Source organism: Heterodontus francisci, chromosome 1 (genome assembly GCF_036365525.1).
Source record: "Heterodontus francisci isolate sHetFra1 chromosome 1, sHetFra1.hap1, whole genome shotgun sequence".
NCBI lineage: Eukaryota > Metazoa > Chordata > Chondrichthyes > Heterodontiformes > Heterodontidae > Heterodontus > Heterodontus francisci.
In genome coordinates, this window is record NC_090371.1 from 24,069,499 (window position 1) to 24,088,104 (window position 18,606).

The 18,606-nt window shown below is 42.1% G+C and overlaps 1 protein-coding gene across 8 annotated transcripts in view; it reads right to left on the bottom strand.

Annotated features, from left to right (window-relative positions):
* slc4a11 (solute carrier family 4 member 11) overlaps nt 1–18,606 on the bottom strand; it is a 268,474-nt gene that overhangs the window by 40,718 nt on the left and 209,150 nt on the right. For all 8 annotated transcript variants that reach the window (XM_068028726.1, XM_068028720.1, XM_068028725.1 and 5 more), the window contains 4 exons: nt 11,321–11,446; nt 5,695–5,808; nt 3,162–3,294; nt 963–1,036 (listed from right to left, as the gene is read on the bottom strand). In XM_068028726.1, coding sequence (XP_067884827.1) covers nt 963–1,036; nt 3,162–3,294; nt 5,695–5,808; nt 11,321–11,446 — 447 coding nt within the window. The remainder of the gene's footprint in view (nt 1–962; nt 1,037–3,161; nt 3,295–5,694; nt 5,809–11,320; nt 11,447–18,606) is intronic.

The window sequence follows — 18,606 nt, forward strand, 5'->3', positions numbered from 1 at the left end:
ACCTCAAAAGTCTTGTCCTTTTCATAAAAGCTTACAAAAATAAAAAAGGTCCAAGCCCCACACTGTTCAAGCACAATAATGCCATGTACATCAATGACGTACCCCCTAAGCATACAATCTCCTGGGAGAAGCAGTCTGTATCCATATCATTACAGCTTTGGGAAATTCCCCTCCAACTCTAGTTCAAGAAAGCTCACACCCTAAAGGAGCGCTAGAGTAAAAATAAGCTCAGTTCCCAAACCCTTCCTCATAATGGAATCATAGAATCTTACAGCACGAAGAGGCCATTTAGCCCATGGTGCCTCCGCTGGTTCTTTGAAAAAGAGTTATCCAAAGAGTCCCACTCCCCATTTCTCTTTCCTCATAGCCCGACATTTTTTTCTTCCTTTCAAGTATTTATCCAATTCCATTTTGAAAGTTACTATTGAATCTGCTTCCACCATCCAAAATCATCATCGATCTTCATGTCTAGAACATTTCAAGGGCAAAGATACCACTGATGTGATTAAAATAACCAAAATTACCCAAAAAGATCACCAGTTCCCCAAGAGGCGTGGTTACACCACAACAGATTTAACGTGATTGGCAAAAGAACCAGAGTCAACATGAGGAAACATATTTTAACACAGCGAGTTATGATGATCTGGAACGCTCTGCCCGAAAGGGCGGTGGAAGCAGATTCAATTGTAACATTCAAAAGAGAGTTGGATAAATATTTGAAAGGAAAACATATTACAGGGCTATGGGGAATGAGCAGGGGAGTTGGATTAATTGGACAGCTCTACCAAAGAGCTAGCACGGGCACGATGGGCCAAATGATCTCCTTCTGTGCTGCAGGATTAAATGACATGGTGAAGAAACAGAATGGTAATCCCCTTTCTTGGGTGGGGTGAAGAGAAAAAAAACAGGAGGAAAGCGAGGCAGAGAAAAATATACACTAACCATCATTTTTGCAGACTTACTTTTGTCCAGTCCTTTGCAAGCATCCACCACAAAAGCAATCGATATGAAGACTGCAAGGATCTCATCGGTTGATCTGTAAAAGGCAGGGGAGTAGATCACTAGTATTTGAAAGATTTAAAACACACACAGGCACTTGCACACATATCTGGGAATACACAGCCAGTCCACGAGGAGAAAGGTTAATAAAAAGGTATTTATATAGCTCAAACACTAGCAAATATCTTGCGCTGTTCACATATGAGAGGAGTCATAGAAAAATTAAAATAAGTATGCTCAGAGTGTGCAGATGACAAAACTTGGAAATAGTGAGGATAACAGCAGACTTTAGCAGGACAGACAGATGGGTGAAATGGACAGAGACACGGCAGATAAAATTTAAGTGTGAAGGTAGAGAAGTCTGAAATAATCTATTTTAGGAGGAAGAATGAAGAGGCATAATATGAACTAATGATACAATTTTAAAAAGGAGGTGTAGGACCAGAGATGGCAGGGCAATTTGAGATGGCTGTTAAAAAGGTATATGGGATCCTTGCCATTATAAACAGAGGCATAGAGTACAAAAGACTAGAAGCTATTCTACACCTTTATAAAAATAAAGGTTAGGCCCAAGTTGAGTAATATGATCAATTCTGGGCACCAAATTTTAGGAAATGTCAAGGCCCTAGGGAAGGTATAAAGGAGATTTATCAGGGATGAGGCACTTCAGTTACAGGGAGAGACTAAAGAACCTGAGATTATTCTCCTTAGAGCAGAGAAGGTTAACGGGATCTGATAGAGGTGTTCAAAATTATGAAGGGTTTTGATAGAGTAAATAAGGAGAAATGGCTTCTACTGGTGGCTGGGTCAGTCATCAGAGGACAGAGATCTAAGACAATTGGCAAAAATCAGGAGGGGAGATGCGGAGAATTTTGTTTTTAAAAAACGAGCAGGTTATGGATGATCTGGAAATCAGTGTCTGAAATGGTGGTGGAAGCAGATTCAAGAATATCTTTCAAGAGAGAATTGGATAAATACATGAAAAGAAAAAAATTGCAGGCTATGGGATTCTTTTCTGCTGCAATATTCTATGATAACAGCCCTTGTTGAGAGAAGAAGAAACATTCATTTTGACAACCGAACTAAATGTTAAAATTGAACAAAATCAGCTACAAGAGTCAGCATTAGTCAATTATCTTTTCCCGTTGACATTGTAACATAAATTCTTGCATCAGTCCAACCTTGAGATGTCCTTTGAAGAGAGAGTCAAAGGGAGGATTGTTTTAATATGTAACATGCATTTAGATTTGCAAGGTAGAAAATGCAATGAAGAATGGCTAGATTGTTTATTATCTCAGAGCAGTCAACACTGGTTGAAACCCCAGGGCATGTTTGACATCTGATTTGTTGCCTTTCAGCAATAGGGATTGTTAAATCCATTAGTTGCTCGTCACCACTCAATACTTTAATCAATTGTTCATTTTTAGGATGTGGGCATTGCTGACAAGGGTCAGCATTTATCGTCCATCTCTAGCTGCACTTGAGAATCTGATGGAGGACCTGCTTGTTGAACCACTGCCATGTAGTGGGCTTCCTTGGTCACTTCAGAGGGCATTTCAGAGTCAACCATGTTTGCGAGGGTCTGAAGTCCTCTACAGGCCAGGCTGGGTAATGACAGCATGTTTCCTTCCCCAGTTGGGTTTTTAAATAACAATCCAAAAGATTCATGGTTACTTTTGCTGCTACCAGCTTGTGAGATTAGGACAGGATCAGATCCCTTTGCAATGCCCGTCAGCCACTCAAACTGATGGCTAGCCCGCTAACACTCACTACACAAGGAATAACTATAGGAATTTCTGGGAACACCATCTCCAAGTCATAAAGCTTCCCATCTTGAATGTATATCAGTGCTCCTTTAATGTCACTGGGTCAATATTCTAGAATTTCCTACCCAACACTATCGTAGCCACACAAACCTACAGTAGTTCAAGGAGAAATCCCATCGCTAGCTGCTCTGGTCAACTACGAAGGGGCAATAATTGCTGGCTTCACCTCAGTGACCCACAGCTGGAGAACAAAAAAGTGAAGCCCTCCAGGGGGTTCCTGGGACCCTGTAGAACAATGTCCCAGTGCTAAGCTTCAGCTTCAGAGAAGGAAGGAGAATAATCAAGGTGGCCACAATGAAGTTAATAATTGACAGCAACTAATTCATTGCAGCTTACCTTTTGAAAAACTTCTTTAATAAACTAAAATTCATGACACCATAGACGAGACAAAAGAAACAATTCCACAAGCCAACGCAGGCGTAGAAAGCAAAGAAATTCAGATTGTAGTCATCGCAGATACCCTGGATTACTGCAAAGGGAAAAGGATATTTGTCACCAACAGAACAGAAGGCAGCGGCGAGAGAGGCAGGAGCAGATGGGTTGATAAGGTTGCCTCCTCCTGCCATTCTTTGATGATTATAAAAATACAAACTCCAAGAGTTATAAAACATTAAACGTAGCATGGCAACTCTATAGGGAAATAGGGGCAACGCACTTCGTACGTTTTAGAACCTGTCATAACTTTTAAAACATTAATTGTGGACTCCTGGGATCAAGTCAATTGTATTTTATGCCAGAAGTTGGAGTGCGTTCAGGGATTGAATGAGTTCAAACAAAAAGCACTCTTAGTCCATTCAGAAGTAATATTAAGTTTGATCTTATATTACTTAAAGCATTTTTTGTTAAAATGCAGTACTTTCAAAATTAATACTTCCCTATAATTATTTATTCAAACAGTGGAAGCAAATTATTTAATCGCAGATGCAAATATACATTAAATTAAATCATTTTGGGAGGGTTAAAAGACAAGCCCCCATTAAACTTACCAAAAAATGTATTTACTTTGCAAAACTCAGGGAATTAAGTCACTTCAGTAAGCAAGTGTTGCTACGTTTTAAAAAGGGCTTTCTGCTTCTACACCCTATCCTGCACCAAGTCTTTCTTGCCCATCACACTTGAGCCTGACCAAGCCATGCCGGCTCTGCCCTCCAATACCTCAAATATAAAATTCTTCACATTGAAGTTAAAAATCTTCCACAGTCACACCCCTCCTGATCTACATAACCTTCTCCAGCCTCCTGTGCTCCCGTCTTGAACTACCCCTTTGTCGCTTGTTCTTGTGTGTAACCCTTCTCTTCACACCAGCATTGGCGGCTGTGTCTTCTGCCACCTAGACCTCACTGGCTGGAATCTCCTCCATAAACATCTATGCTCATCATCTCCCTCTCCTTTAAGCCTCTGTTTAATATCTACCTCTTCATCCAAGCTTTTGGTCACTCAACCTAACCCCTCCTTCGGCTCAGAATCTTTCTTCCTTACTCATCTGTGAAAAGCCCCGTGCCATTTTCTACATTAAAAGACACTAAAATCACGTTTTTGTAAATCATGGTCCTTTGTCAAAACCTAGGTTTACCAGTTTCTACACAAGGGACTGATGCGTTGCACGATGTGTTTTCTCTCTCTCAATCTCTCAGCAAACAGGGGCAGGAAAAGAATCAATAAAAATCTGGGTTGAAGTGTCTGGGGTTAAGTATGTATAGCGATGACCAAATATTCTACAGAACATTCCTATTTCCTTTCTTGCTGGTACCAAGGAATTGGTATCCAGGCAAAGTTTATTCATAATTCTATAGTTATGTAATTTGGCCTTTTGGTCAATCACCATTTCAGCAGGAAATTTAATGAGTGGAACAGAGCCCAAATAATCAAGTGGATGAAATGGGAGGAGATGCCTTGAAGGGTCAAATAACCTCTGATCTACAGCCTGTGCCCGAGAGGTGGGTTCTATTATTTATCCTATTATTTATGGAACTCAGCTGAAGCAGGAAAACTCCATTCTGTGGTGTACACAGACTTTGAAGTCTCGCGGAAGATTTGGAATAAGATACGCGGGCAAAGCCTGAAACACTGGAGGTGAACGAACAGACGTCTTGTTTTCGTCTCATCCACACACTAGACCTACTTTGGACATCTGTTAAAGGGACCACATTTGTGCCAAGGTCTTTTCTACCCCTCCTCTTCCCATGGGGTACTAAGGTAGCCCAGCTAAAGTATACAGCCTGATCAAACTAATCCCACCTTAAATGCAACCATTATTGTAATTAAGAGGATGCTCCTAGGTAAATAAGGAGAAATATCCAGGGCTGCAGACACCAAATGCAGTGTTATTGGCACAACTGAATTTTTCTGAAATAGCCATTCACACGCAATGCAGTAGACATCAGTGGCATTCTAAACACACTGTGCACCAAACATGCCGCACAGCAAATTACCAGCCTTATACAGAATTTCACAGAATTTACAGCACAAACAAGCCAGTCAGCCCAACTGGTCTATGCCAATGTTTATGCTCCACAAGCACCTCCTCCCACCCTACTTCATCTAACCCAAATCGCCTTATGTTTTATAATAAAAACAAGAAATGCTGGAACCACTCAGCAGGTCTGGCAGCATCTGTGAAAAGAGAAGCAGAGTTAACGTTTCGGCTCAGTGAGAAATGTTAACTCTGCATCTCTCTCCACAGATGCTGCCAGACCTGCGGAGTGGTTCCAGCATTTCTTGTTTGTATTTCAGATTTCCAGCATCTGCAGTATTTGCTGGGAGCAAACTGCCTGTGAAGCTCTCCCACAGTAATCAGCATGATAAGTTATTTTTTAAAAAAGATTTAACAAGAATATATTGGACTGATCAATGAGAAGATACAACATACCATGGATATACAAGGCCAGGGGAGCAGTTGTTAAAACTATACCCATTGGCTGACCAGCAAAGACTGCATAGGCCACTCCTCCAATGCACTGGGCAAGAATGGTTTTCTGCACATCTGCAAAACAACTGAGGTTAGAGCAGGCATTTATAAATAGACATTGAATATAGCTTTCAACGTCAGCTGGCTTTCTGTTTACAAACAAGAGCTCGTACTTTATTAGCCTTCTATAAAAGAACAAGAGGACAATGAAGAGAATTACATTCCTTTGTTTTTCATTAACCTCCTTATTGGGAATGATGGCAGAGTTGTTATGTTAGTGGACTAACAAACCAGAGGCATGGACTAATTATCCAGAGAGATGAATTCAAATCTCTCCATGACAGCTGAATTTAAATTCAATCAATTCAGTAAATCTGGAATAAAAAGCTAGTTACCATTACTGAGACCATGAAACTGCAAGATTGTCACAAAAAGTCCATCTGGTTCACGGATGTCCTCTAGGGAAGGAAATCCACTATCGTTACCAGCAATGTGATCTCAACCAGCTGCTGAAATGGCCTAGCAAGCCATTCAGTTGTATTTAAGAATGCAGCTCACCGCCACCTTCTCAAAGGCAATTAGGAGTACCTTGCCAGTGACTCCCACAATATCTGAATGAATTTTTTTTGATCTACAGTAATGACTAGATAATCAATGAGTCCCTGACAACATATAAGCCTCATATTTCTTTATAGTCAGTCTGTGGGACATGCATGGCATCCATGCTTTATATAATCAATGCAAGACATTATATTAAAAAATAATTAAAGTAATAAAAAACTAGGCACACACAGGAGTAGTAAAGTAAAAACTGGAGACTGCAAATGGAAACACAAAAGACACAGTTGAAGCAAAATGAATAACTGAACATGAGAAACTCTAGAGTTGAAGGAATGAAAGACAACAAGTCAGGGGGGGATCCAAGGGTCTTTAGTGCTAAAAGTGGAAGATGAGCTTTGGAACTTTAAGCAGTTAAGTACCAACCAAGCAACCAACTACCTCTTCCTTACCAAAGATTACTACAGAAACCCTTCACACTGCATGAACTGTGGACCCTTCCTCTGCTGAGAGCCCAACACTGCAGAGTTTGCTAGCCTTCCCCTCCCTTCTCTATACCATTCCCCCTGACATTTTACCACTCCTCTCCTCTCTTTACCCTCTTCTATTCTGCCTCCCAGCACCCTCTTCCCCCTGCTAGAATCCTATTATCCCTGCATCCGCTAACGCAGGTTTGGATTCAGAATTCAACACTTGACTGTGGGCAGCATCATGGGCAATTTACTAACTTACCTACTCAGACAGGGATTGGAGTAGGGAGCTTCCATTTCCAACCCCCAAAACACAGTAATCCTCAGCCAACCAAGATCAGCAAATGCACAAACCATTATTATCACATCTTTTGGCTTGGAAAGGCCTCCCTAAGACACAAAACAATTATAACCGAAGGCCAAGAAGGAATGAAGTAAAGGACATGTAGACAGACAGAAATGGATCAGACAACCTTCCACTCTTCTTTCAACATTCTCAATACGAGAACAATCTTTCCACACTCCCAGATGCATTATGACTCTCAGCACTAATATCAATAAATGACTACTAAATTCCACTAACATTGCACCATTGTTTAAAAAAAGGGAGGAAGGGATAGATCAAATAATGACAGGCCGGTCAGCCAAACCTCAAAAATGGAAAAAAAAAGTTATGAGAAAAAATTCTGAGGGACATGATTCATTTTGAAAGACACGGATTAATCAAAGACAGCATGGATTTGTTAAGGGCAGGTTGTGTCTGACTAACACAACTGTATTTTTTGAGGTGGTAACAAGGAGGGTCAATGAGGGTAGTGCATTTAATGTAGTTTATATGGATTTTATCAAGGGTTTTGATAAGGTCCCATATGGCAGAATGGTCACGAAAGTAAAAGCCCATGGGATCCAAGGCAAAGTGGCAAGTTGGATCCAAAATTGGCTCAGAGGCAGGAAGCAAAGAGTAATGGTTGATGGTGTTTGTGACTGAAAGGCTGTTTCCAGTAGGGTTCCACAGGGCTCAGTACTGGGTCCCTTGTGGTATAAATCAATGATTTGGGCTTGAATGCAGTGGATGTGATTATGAAGTTTGCAGATGATACAAAAATTGGCCGTGTGGTTAATGATTTTTTATTTACAGTACAGATACAGTACTGAAACAGGCCCTTCGGCCCACAGAGTCTGTGCTGACCATCAACCACCCATTTATTCTAATCTTACATTAATCCCATATTCCTACCACATCCCCACCTTCCCTCAATTCCCCTACCACCTACCTATACTAGGGGCAATTTATAATGGCCAATTTACCTATCAAGCTGCAAGTCTTTGGCTGATGAAGAAGAAATTCTGTAGACTGCAGGAAGATATCAATGTGCTAGTCAGGTGGGCAGAACAGTGCCAAATGGAGTTCAATCCAGAGAATTGTAAGATAATGCATTTGGGGAAGGCAAACAAGGAAAGAGAATACACAATAAATGGTCAGATACTGAAAAGTATAGAGAACAGAGGGACCTTGGAGTGACTGTCCACAGATCCCTAAAGGTGGCTGGACAGGTAGATAAAGATGATCAAGGCAGCAAATGGGATGCTTGCCTTTATTAGCCAAGGCTAATATGAGTAGGGAGGTTGTGCTGCAACAGTATAAAACACTAGTTAGGCCACAGCTGAAGTACTACATGCAGTTCTGGTCACCACACTATAGGAAAGATGGGATTGCACTAGAGAGGATAAAGAGGAGATTTACGAGGATGTTGCTTGGACTGGAGTGTTTTTGTTATGATGAAAGATTGCATAGGCTACGTTTTTTTTTTATTCATTTGTGGGATGCGGGCGTCACTGGATAGGCTAGCATTTATTGCCCATCCCTAATTGTCCTAGAATGGAGTGGCTCACTAGACAATTTCAGAGGGCATTTAAGAGTCAACCACATTGCAGTGGGTCTGGAGTCACATGTAGGCCAGACCAAGTAAGGACAGCATATTTCCTTCCTGAAAAAGGACATTAGTGAACCAGATGGGTTTTTAACAACAAAATGGTTTCATGGTCATCACTAGACTAGCTTTTAATTTCAGATTTATTAATTGAATTCAAATTCCACCATCTGCCGTGGTGGGATTCAAACCCATGCCCCCAGAAGATAAGCCTGGGGCTCTGGGTTACTGGTCTAGTGACATTACCACTATGTCACCTTTCTCCCAAGGTTCTTTTCCTTGGAACAGAGGAGGCTGGGAGAAGACCTAATTGAAGTGTATAAAATTATGGGGGGGGGGGGGTCTAGATAGAGTGGATAGGAAGATCTTAATCCCCTTGGTTAAGGGGACCATAACCAGAGGGCATTGAATTAGGGTAGGGGGATTTGAGAGGAATTCTTTTGAGCCAAAGGGTGCTGGGGATCTGGAACTCACTGCCTGAATGGGTGATAGAGGCAGAAACTCTCAAGTACATGGACATACAATTGAAGTGCAGTAACCTACAAGACCACTGACCAAGCACCAAAAAGTGGAATTAGGCTGGATGCCTCCTCGTCAGCTGGCGCAGACACGATGGGCCGAATGGCCCCCTTCCGTGCTGTAAATTTCTATGAAATAGACATTAAAAAAAAAAACAGAATGCGTCCTCACTACTATTCTCTGGCATTACATTGCAGGAAATGGCCTGATCCTGTTTTACTTGCATATCAATCTGAATCATCATCTGCTTTCATTTACGATATCCTAAATTTCCAATTTAAGAATTTTGTTTTAACATGACCTGTCCCTCGAAGGCAATAAAGTCTAACTAGACCAGTGCACAGATTTGAATTTCTATCTGCTGCCACATCCCGAGATCATTTAGAAGCTTGGAACTATAATCGTCACTTCATTATCACTGGGATAAAATCCTGATCCTCCTTCCCTAAAAGCACTGTGATTACCTTCACTACAAGGACTGCAGCGGTGGCTCACCACCACCTTCTCAAGGGCAACGGAGAATAGACAAGGCAAATATTTATTGTTAGATGACACTGGCACCCAGAGAATTGTTTTTAAATATATCTGCTGCTCATGGAAGCTTGGTTTGGAAGGGAACAGAATCAGCAGTTCCACTTTCCTCTGTGAGGGAATACACAGGAATGATTCATCCACTTTCCAATACACCACATTGGCAGCCTAATTGCCCATCTCCCTCACTTATGGTTTGGTTGCATCTGCCCTTCCTGTGCTCTCATGAAGTGACCTAACCCTGTCAAATCAAGGAGCACCAAAGAAATACTGAAAGGAATTCCCATCCCCAACACCTTTGTTATCAGAAATTGCAGCTGAAAGCACGACAGCCGTGGAGGACAAAGCAGTAAATAAAAGGCACACAATGCGAAAAGGTCAAGCTCCGAGCAACAGGGGGGATGGACCAATGAAACAGCAAACAAAACAATGGTGTAAGCAGAGAGTAAATCCAGTGTTGCAACAGATACTAGAATCTGCAAAATACACAAGTTAACTAGTAAAGGCTGACTGAAGACCAGTCGTACAGCAGCATTATGTGAACGGAGAGGAGTTGGAATGAGGCTCACGTTGGTACAGTGTATGTCTTCATTGAGAAACGCAGCGTGCAATTAAGTGGAAGCACCAACATCGGATACCAATTACACATCCTGTGAAGCTCCATACAAGCGAAGTCTTGCAAAAATTATCCGATCGCACCACCTTCTGCTGCTCTAACTACATCACTCCCAGGACTTTAATGCTCTGGAACTCCACCTAATTATTAACTTGCTCATAAAACCTGCAGGCTTGGCATCAAAAATCTCTGCTCACAGTCTTGCATATCTTTCGCAGCAGCTCTGTCCCATTGGAACTGTGTGTTTTAACTGGAGTTTCTGAATAATGATTGGGGGCTCCAGGAACACATAAAAATGGTGATGAACAGATACAGAAAATAACCAAAAACACTAATGGAATGTTGGTCTTTAGAATAGAATACAAAGGGGCTGAAAGCCCTGGTTAGACCACACCTGAAATATTGAGAACAGTTCTGGGCAAACGTTAGGAAGGATATATTGGCCTTGTAGAACTATACCTGGACTCTAAGGGTTAAATTACACAGATATTTTACAAACTAGGGTTGTATTCCTTAGAAATTAGAAGGTTAAGTGGTGATTTGATCCAAATTTACAAGATATTATGGGGAACAGAGTACATTGGGAGAAACTATTTCTGCCAGTTGGGGAATCCCAAGTTGCAGAGTCTAAAATTTAGAGCCAAACTTTCAGAGAAACATTATAACACACTTCTACCACCCTTTGTGTGTAGAAGTTTCTAACGGTCTTCTGCAAACGACAATTGATGTTAAATCAATTGTTAATATTAAAACTGTTGATGGACTTTTGTACTGAGATATGGGGCAAAGGTGAACATATGGAATGAGGTCCTAGATCAGCCATTATTTCATTGAATGGCAAAACAGGCTCAAGGAGCTAAATGACCTATTCCTGGTCTCACGTTCCTGTTCCGATAATACAACTCCAGTTGGGCACGAAGGGAGGTTGAACGAACCTACTGAAAGATGATGTAATATCTTACCAATCGATCCTCTGGTGTTCTCATCATTCAAAGAACCAAAAGCGATCGTTGGCAGCAAACAGATGCAGTACAGAAACAAGATGGTGGTGATATACTTCCTGATGGATTTATTGCTACCAATTATACCTGTGGTAAAAGCAAAAGGGCAAAGTTCAAGACAGACGCTTTCATGCAAGTCAACACCAGCACATTCAAAACCAGTCTCGAGAGAGAGAGAGAGTTAGGTCAGATCTTTAGCCTTGATACTCCATAATAACTAAAATAATGCTGGCACCACAGAAACCAGCATTTGATCAGCATCTGATGGGGAAAACAATGGGTTAAGATTTCAGGAACAGCTCGACAAAAGCACAAAAGGGAAAGGGATTGCACCCTCTTCATCGGGTTGCAGTGAATGTGTTTTTAGTTGTGCAGCTGCGCATATGAAAGGGAGAGGCAGTATGGCACCTTAACATGTAGTGAAAAACCAGAAGTTTAAAAAGCGGACAAAAATTTGACACCAAGATATATTAGGACGGATAATCAAAAACTTCAATCGAAGAAGCTGGCCTTAAGGAGCATCGTAAAAAAGGATAATAGAGAAGTAGAGTGGTTTCAGGAATGAAGTTCATAGCTTAGGGCTTAGACAGTTGAAGGCATGAACACCAATGGAGAGAAAATGAAGTGGGGATACAAGAGAATTTTTTTCTTTAAAAAAAGCATTTGCTATGTGACAAAACACTTCAAATTTAATCAAAAATCTGTAGCAAGCAAGATTTTTTTTTGAAACATGCATTGTTGCGAAAATGTTTTTTTAAAAATGAGAAAATGTTGGAAACATAAAACAGCCAGCATCTTATGGTAAAAACAAAGTCATGATTAACTTATTTTGCTTCAGATGCTAACAGATATGATTTCCAACATTTTCTACTTTTGTTTCAGATTTATAATTTTTCCTTTTTTATTTGTTATAATTCATTTTAGTCATCAGTAATACCGTGAATAATGTCTCGATTGTTTGGCTACCTGATTAAGGTTTCCTATTTTATGATCCTGTCTCCATAGCAACATTAGCCCAGAATTAGCTGGGACAATAACGGTGCGTTTAATGTGCAGACTGTCATTAGTGTGTAAATAGCCCAGTAATTTGTGGATAGGAAGAGATGTGCTGTGAATTGCCACAAATTGCTGGCCGATTTGTGCCGCACCGCTGTTAGTCTCAGGAAAACGGGAACTCAACCACCCCACGAGTTAAGAAATTGCTGCACATGTACTGTTAAATCTGATTAAACTCACTGCAGAAAGTGAAAGCTAGCATTTAATCACCCTTTTAATGAAGAGGTTTCTGTTTTTACAATGCCACACAACCTCTCTGGCCCAAAAAGGGAACAATTAAAACTGAGCAGTCTTATTCCTGCAGCCAGTAAACTGTTCCTAGAAGGTTCTCTTAAATTTTAAACCTTTTGATCTTATTCTGACTTTTCCTTTCTGGCTTTTTATTTCCTCTCTCTTAATCCAATCTTTCAGTAGCTAATTGACTAATTCCTTCTCAAATCATCCCTTTATTTTTCAATCCCCAACTCTCATTGGGTATCGTGGATCCCATCTTTCACCAGGGTTCCAGATGCACCATGCTTCTCTGCTGACGGGGGTGGTACCAGGTGATTGGAGGGTGGCAAATGTTGTGCCCCTGTTCAAGAAAGGGAATAGGAACAACCCTGGGAATTACAGGCCAGTTAGTCTTACTTCGGTGGTAGGCAAGTTGATGGAAAAGGTGCTGAGGGATAGGATTTCTGAGCATCTGGAAAGACACTGCTTGATTCGGGACAGTCAGCACGGTTTTGTGAGGGGTAGGTCTTGCCTCACAAGCCTGATTGAATTCTTTGAGCAGGTGACCAAGCAAGTGGATGAGGGTAAACCAGTGGATGTGGTGTACATGGATTTTAGTAAGGCATTTGATAAGGTCCCCCATGGTAGACTTATGGAGAAAGTCAGGAGGCATGGGATAGTGGGGAATGTGGCCAGTTGGATTAAGAATTGGCTAACTGATAGAAGGCAGAGAGTGGTCTTAGATGGTAAATACTCAGCCTGGAGCCCAGTTACCAGTGGCGTGCCGCAGGGATCAGTTCTGGGTCCTCTCCTGTTTGTGATTTTTATTAACGACTTGGATGAGGAAGTCGAAGGGTGGGTCAGTAAATTTGCAGATGATACAAAGGTTGGTGGAGTTGTGGATACCGAGGAGGGCTATTGTCGTCTGCAAAGGGACTTGGATAGGTTGCAGTGCTGGGCTGAAAAGTGGCAGATGGAGTTTAACCCTGAAAAGTGTGAGGTCGTTCATTTTGGAAGGACAAACATGAATGCAAAATACTGGGTTAACGGTAGGGTTCTTGGGCATGTGGAGGAGCAGAGAGACCTTGGGGTCTATGTGCATAGATCATTGAAAGTTGCAACTCAAGTGGATAGGGCTGTGAAGAAGGCATATGGGGTGTTAGCGTTCATTAGCAGAGGGATTGAATTTAAGAGCCGTGAGGTGATGATGCAGCTGTACAGGACCTTGGTAAGGCCTCATTTGGAGTACTGTGTGCAGTTCTGGTCGCCTCATTTTAGGAAGGATGTGGAAGCCTTGGAGAGGGTGCAGAGGAGATTTACCAGGATGTTGCCTGGAATGGAGAATAAGTCTTACGAGGAAAGGCTGAACATTCTAGGCCTCTTCTCATTAGAAAGGAGAAGGATGAGGGGTGACATGATAGAGGTTTATAAGATGATCAGGGGAATAGATAGGGTAGACAGTCAGAAACTTTTTCCCCGGGTGGAGCAAAGCGTTACAAGGGGTCATAAATTTAAGGTGAAGGGTGGGAGATATAAGGGGGATGTCAGGGGAAGGTTCTTTACCCAGAGAGTGGTCGAGGCATGGAATGCCTTGCCCGGGGAAGTTGTTGAGTCAGAAACTTTAGGGACTTTCAAAAGGCTTTTGGATAGGTATATGGATAAAGGAGAATGATGGGGTATAGATTAAATTGTCCTTGACAGAGGACAAAGGATCGGCACAACATTGTGGGCCGAAGGGCCTGTTCTGTGCTGTATGTTCTATGTTCTATGTTCTATATGCTCAGTTCGCACTTCCAGCAATTTCCGCTGCAAAAAAAAAAATCATCCTGAAAGATCTTTTCCTGACCCACACAGCGGCAGAGGGCAATAAAACTTTTTGCAACGGGTTACAGTCCCAATTGACGCCAATGTTTCAGGACCATTCTTAGGAATTTGCAGGAGGTGGCACCAGAATAATGGGACCCTGGAAACAGTTAACCCTGAGCTTCAAGGATGTAAGAACAAAATAAATAGGAGCATGAGTATGCCATTCGGCCCCTCAAGCCTGCTCTGCCATTCAATATGATCATGGCTGATCTGATTGTGGCCTCAACTCCACTTTCCTGCCAGTACCCCCATATCCTTGACTCCGTTAAAGGTCAAAAATCTGCCTAACTCAGCCTTGAATATATGACCAGAACAGCATGTTGGAATGTTATTTCACAGTCCTGTGGACCCCACATCCACAGAATGTTTCTCAATTCTTAAGACATTGCCATACATAAGCCACCTTTGATGCCCTAGTCACCAATATCATTACTCTCTCACCTTGGCCTTTCCCCAAGACAACCCTCATCTCCGCTCCCTTAAGTCCAAAGAACGCAGACTTAAAAGGATATGGCGGACAACTGGTTTCGCCATCCACCACCAGATCTGGCTGGATCACATAAAACATCATCAGGTCTTGCTCTCACCCACTAAAACTGCTCACTATTCCAGGATCATCCTGAAATACAAAGATAACCCTTGGTTTCTTTTCTCTACCGCAAACAGTTTTCTTAAACCCCTCCCCCATCTCCACCACCCTCACTTCCAACACTAAGCATGAGGAGCTCATGGATTTTTGTCACTAAGAACAAGACCATCTGATCTGCTGCCTCTGCCCTTCCCATCCCATCGGGCCAAACTTCCTCCAAGGCTGCCCCTGCCTAGCCCTGAGCTACTATCTTTCTCTCCATCCTCTCCAAGCTCATTTTGCCTATGAGACCAACCTCCTGCTCCCTCAATCCTATTCGCACTAAACTGATCACCCAACTTCCCCTCCTAGTCCCCATGTTAGCCGATATTGTTAACGGCTCGCTTTCTTCAGGTGCTGCACTCTTTCCTTTAATTCTGCCGTCATCACCCCAGTCCTCAAAGAAAAAACCTTGACCCCACTGTCTTTGTAATGACTGTCCCATCTTCAACCTCCCATTCCTCTCCAAAGTCCTTGAACATGTAGTTGCTTCCCAAATCCATTCCCATCTTTCCCGGAACTTCATGTGTGAATCCCTCCAATCAGGTTTCTGTCCTGGCCGCAGTACCAAAACAGCTCAAAAAGTCACAAATGACATCCTATGTGATGGTGACAAAGGTAAACTTTCCCTCTTCATCCTTCTCCATCTGTCTGCAGCCTTTGACACCATTGACCACACCATACTCCTCCAACGCCTCTCCATTGCTGTCCAGCTGGGTGGGACTGCTCTCACCTGGTCCCATTCTTATCTATCTAGTCAGAAAATCACCTGCAATGGCTTCTCTTCCAGCTCCTGCACCATCACCTCTGCTGTCCCCCAAGGACCTATCCTTGGCCCCCTCGGCAACATCATTCAAAAGCACAGCGTTAGTGTTTAATCTATGCTGATGACACTCAGTTCTACCTCACCATCACCTCTTTCAACTTCTCACTGTTACTAAATTATCAGACTTCCAATACTGAATGAGTAGAAATTTCCTCCAATTAAATATCTGGAGCCTGAAGCTATTGTTTTCAGTCCCTGCTCTAAACACCATTCCCCAGCTACTGAACCCATCCCTCTCCCTGGTAACAGTCTGAGAATGAGCCAGTCTGTTTTCAACCTTGGTTTCATATCTGACCCCGAGATAAGCTTCCAACCACATATGTACACCATCACTAAGACCGCCTATTTCCACTTCCGTAACATCGCCTGACTTGGCCCCTGTCTCAGCTCATCCTCTTCTGAAACCCTTATTCATGCCTTCTTTATCTCTAGACATGATTAGCCCATCACACTGCTGGTTGGTCCCCCATATTCTACCCTCGTGAACTTGAGGTCATCCAAAACTCTGCCCGTGTCTTAACTCACACCAATTCCCATTTACCTTTCACCCCTGTGCTCGCCGACTTACAGTGGCTCCCGGCCAAGCATTTAAAGCTCCTCCAGCATATTTTCAAATCCCTCCATGGCCTCGCCCCTCCCCATCTCTAATCTCCTCCTGTTCTGCAACCCTTCAAGATACCTGCGCTCAGCTAATTCTGGCGTCTTGAGCATTCCCGATGTTAATCGTTGATACTTTAACTTTTTTTCCTCCCCTGAATGTGAAGCATTATAATAAAAAAAAGATGGCAAAAATAGTCAACAGGATGCACAGGGACTTTCAACTCCAACTGTTACTCACTAGTTGCTGCTTTAATCAGAATTCTAGTTGACAACACAGACCTGCAATGATTCCTTGCTCTGCCACTTGGTGTCATGGTATTGTCTTTCCCTCCAAAAAGTCACTAATTACTTTCAGGATATACTCCGACCTAAGTTTTTAAATTCACCTCAGTAAATGACATTTACATTTTAAACAAAATAATTCAGTGTGTCTGTGTAACACCACTGTGTCAGCCAATGAGCTGAGGCTGGGTGGGTCTTGCAGGGAACAGTCTCTCCAAACTACAGCAAACCGAACTCATGACCACAAGTTTCCCAATAAAAACAGGGCTGTTCCTCCAGCACAATGCAGTGAGTAGAGGATAGTTCCAGATGCAAATCATGTGCTTAATGTCAATCCCAGGCTCCTACAGCAGTGATTGACAGGAGAATTATCCAATCATCTCCTTCTGACTGGGACAATAGGTGTCACTATATGTAATCATAAAAAAATTACATTTATGGGGGTAGTGGACATGGGTAGGGGCAGGCAATATTCATCTTCACAATTGGGTAGTAATCTGGCAGCGATGATTGTCCACCTGTTGTAGAACCATCCAATTTTCATTTGACGGAAAAGATGAAGCATGTTCTGCAACAGGCATCCAATCTGTCCCTGCAGGCTGATTCCGAAGCAGGAGAAGAAAAAAAAGATTTGCATTTACTGACCTTGCCTTTCATGACCACCGGTTGTCTATAAGCACTTTACAGCCAATGAAGCACTTTTGAAGTGTAGTTGCTGTTGTAAATGTAGGAAACGCAGCAGTCAATTTACACACAGCAAGCTCCCACAAGCAGCAGTGTGATAATGACCAGATAATATGTTTGTTTAGTGATTTTGTTTGAGGGATAAATATTGGCCAAAACACTGGGAATAACTCCCCTGCTCCTCAAAATAGTGCCATTGGATCTTTCACACCCCTCTGAGAGCAAAGATGGGGGCTTCAGTTAAACGCCTCCTGGAGAAACAGCACATCTGACAGTGTAACACTCCCTCAGTAATGCATTGGGAGCAAGTCTTTTCCACCCCCCCTTTCTGGAGTGGGACTTGAACCCACAATCTTCTGACTTAGAGGCAAGAGTGCTACCAACTGAGCCACAGCTGACAATTACCACCCCTCCAAACACTATTTCAAAATGATAACAGTAGATTTTGCCCATCGAATGAGTTTTTTTGCATCGTTTTATAAAAATATGTTTCAGCGTCTCTTAAAATCCCAGGTTTCAACTGGAAGTTTTCACTTCAACATCTGCAGCTTTCAATCACATTTTGATTTCTCAGCATGCCCAGTTTTGCAGAATTCCCCAGAATTCAAGATGTTCTTCAGCTGGATTTAAAAAGATAGTAAAAGGGAGCCTTCTGACAATTTGAAAGATTTTGCTTGCCTCCCTCCACTCCTGCAAAAAAAAAAACTTGTAGGAAACCGGAGATTAAATTCTCAAAGCTCCTATTTCAGGCAAGTGAATTTACATTTGTGTAGCGGATTAACAATTGTGCTGAAGCCAAATAATAACCGTGAATAATATGCGAACAAAGAACCGTGTAAATCTGGAACTTCAATGAGGTAAAAAAAAAATCTTTTTTTTGAGGTTTATGGAATTGAAAACTGCATAAACGACGAACATTTCATGAGGTAATTTCTGTTCGTTTATGGAAGTGCCAGTATAAAATCAGCACACTTACTAATAACGCACTAAATTTTCTGCTTTCACACCCTTGGGGCATTCCAGAAATGTACATCAGGAAATTTTCCATCCATTTATTTTTAACAAAGTTTAAGTTTGTTTCTTAAAGGAAGG